The sequence below is a fragment of the Pinus tabuliformis genome, chromosome 4_2 (assembly GCF_031772625.1).
Source record: "Pinus tabuliformis cultivar Carrire ecotype Pingquan chromosome 4_2, CPIR1, whole genome shotgun sequence".
Lineage (NCBI taxonomy): Eukaryota > Viridiplantae > Streptophyta > Pinopsida > Pinales > Pinaceae > Pinus > Pinus tabuliformis.
In genome coordinates, this window is record NC_142304.1 from 561,064,882 (window position 1) to 561,067,250 (window position 2,369).

The 2,369-nt window shown below is 39.2% G+C and overlaps 1 protein-coding gene across 2 annotated transcripts; it reads right to left on the reverse strand.

Moving 5' to 3' along the window:
- Positions 1–1,011: 1,011 nt before the first annotated feature.
- On the reverse strand, positions 1,012–2,092 carry LOC149170502 (uncharacterized). Of its 2 annotated transcripts, none has more exons than XM_089427308.1 (2): positions 1,587–2,092; positions 1,012–1,389 (listed from the first exon to the last, which is right to left on the reverse strand). In XM_089427308.1, exons 1-2 carry the CDS (start codon positions 1,908–1,910, stop codon positions 1,345–1,347), a joined length of 369 nt encoding a protein of 122 aa, XP_089283434.1. In that variant the 5' UTR covers positions 1,911–2,092; the 3' UTR covers positions 1,012–1,344. The 2 variants fall into 2 exon arrangements, with proteins under 2 accessions (XP_089283434.1, XP_089283433.1); XM_089427307.1 differs by having other exon boundaries at positions 1,014–1,489.
- Between the last annotated feature and the right edge of the window lie 277 nt (positions 2,093–2,369).

Below are 2,369 nucleotides of genomic sequence, written 5' to 3' on the forward strand. Positions count from 1 at the left end.
TTTGGCTTTCAAATGCACAACTGACGTTCGATATTGCTTGTAAACTGGCACCTGGGCACATATGTCTTGAAAAATATCTTTCGCAGTCCATATATTAACATGAATCTTGAACCACTTACTATGAAATTTGGATACGAAACCGATAACATTTGTTCTTTGTTTAAAACCCCGCTTTGATATTCGCTGAAGGTGATCTGCGTGTTTGTTTGGAAATCGACGCTCTGACACTTATGGCATCAAACACTTGAACTCATACCTTGCCATTTGTGCCATTCCTGAGGTTGGCATACAATTGGACTTCTGTGTTATGGTTTCAATGGATTTCTCTGACCTGGATAATTCGGCGCCACCTAATGAAAACTAAGACTTTTAGTTCTGTTTGAGCATTAAACACTTGGCCCTCAACGTTCTCCCATGGCGGTGAAGTACCCAAGCCAAATCTTAATTATTACAATGGAAGCTGAGCTGTCGAACAACCTTCAATGCAAGAATAAATCAAAGCACGAAATCGCTTTAAAGTGTTCCGGAAACCACGCGATGAGATCGTGTTGACTAACTGTTCCGAAAAAAAAAAATGCAACGTGGACAGTTTGTATTGAACTACATGGGCGGTGGTTGCAGATTTTGATTAGGATGCATCAAACTGTGTAACAACAGTTTTGATCTCGTCTCAGATCTAGAACCGAGCTGAACTTCGAACCGTTATTGTAAAAATTATTGATAACTCTATGTGTGTGCGAGTATCTAACAATTCTACAGCATGTACTGACTGGGGGACTGAAAAATACATCATTAAACCCGTGTTATATATGAACCTGTGCACATAATGATCAAAACTCAAGTTTAGATGGGTATTTTCTAGTGAAGAAGAAAAAAAAAAAAAAAAATCAATTTAAAGAATTTCCCCTGAATTAGAATGCTTGCTTGAATGGAGGCTCCATACTCATTTTACTTGATGTGAATCCAAGACACCATTCTTGAGTGTCCAAGACGTTTCATCATATCTTTCTATGTATCTTCTCCGATAGAATCTATCATCACACAGACTCTCCATGGATTTGCCCTTGTTCTTTGTTCTGTATCCATTCGCCTTTTGTACCTCCCTGTGTATCTGTATCCCACCTTGATGTGTCTTGGAACTTTGCCCAAAACCCTGTAGGAACAGCTTGCAGTGAAGTGATGAGGGAAGCAGCAATCTAACATGATACAAATGCTGCACAAGAACTGAGCAAGTTCAATCCACTCAAGCATCTGGATAGCCTAGCTCCAAGCAAAGTCAATAATCAGATTCCAATTTCCTTCTGAATTTCCACGCCAAAGCTGTTGTTTGTGGTGCCTATTTCTCTAAGGCCAATTTGCCAGCCAATTCTGACAAACTGGCCCTGATTCCTGAAAGATTTGAAAATTTCAAATTGTTGGAATCTGTCTTCTCATTTGAGCCATGCCTATCAAAAAAAGATATCACTGCATTGACAGCAGCCAAATTCACCTTCTCAGAAAATTTCAAATTGTTGGAATCTGTCTTCTCATTTGAGCCATGCCTATCAAAAAAAAGATATCACTGCATTGACAGCAGCCAAATTCACCTTCTCAGTTGAAAATCTGATGGTCATCATCATTTCCGTATCTCTCATGCTGCTCAAACAAACTTCTGTCCAGTCCGTCAGACATATAAACAGTTTTGACCTATCCAATACAGACCAACTTGCTATTACTGTAGCTGCAAACTTTGCAAATCTTTTAGGTAGACAAAGGAGTGCATTCACAAGCTCAATTGAAGGAGACTGGGACCTTAAGACCGTTAGCAGGCCAGAAAGTGCACCAGCATGGACCAAAGGATCCAAAGCTTCAGCACAAAATGCCAACAATGGCATGACTAGTGGAACCACACAAACTTGTACCTCGGACATCAGCAACTGCCAGAAAATTTTTTGCTCTGAAAAATCCCAGTCAAGAGAGTTTTTAACTAAACTACAAAGATTTTGAGGATCCTCTCCAAAAACGGAAAACTCCTTCAGACCTAGCTTGATCTCAAATTTCAAAAGTTCTGAAGGGGCCAAAAAACACACAAGCAATTTAATGACGTCTTCTCTTCCAGTGGATAAATTTGATAGGTAACAAAAAATGCTTCGAAACACCTGAAGCAACCTGCTAACATTCCACGAACAAAATGTTCTCAAATCTTTCAAAAATGTTGTAAACGCATATCGATCAATCTTTCAAAAGGAAGGTCTTTATGATATATATTCATCCACCTGTTCATGTTGCATAGGGAATTTTGCTTGATTATGGCACAAGAATAGTTATTAGTAGAACTGCCACTGCTGGAAAAAGATTCTTGCAGTACCCTGGAACTGAAGCATATACTT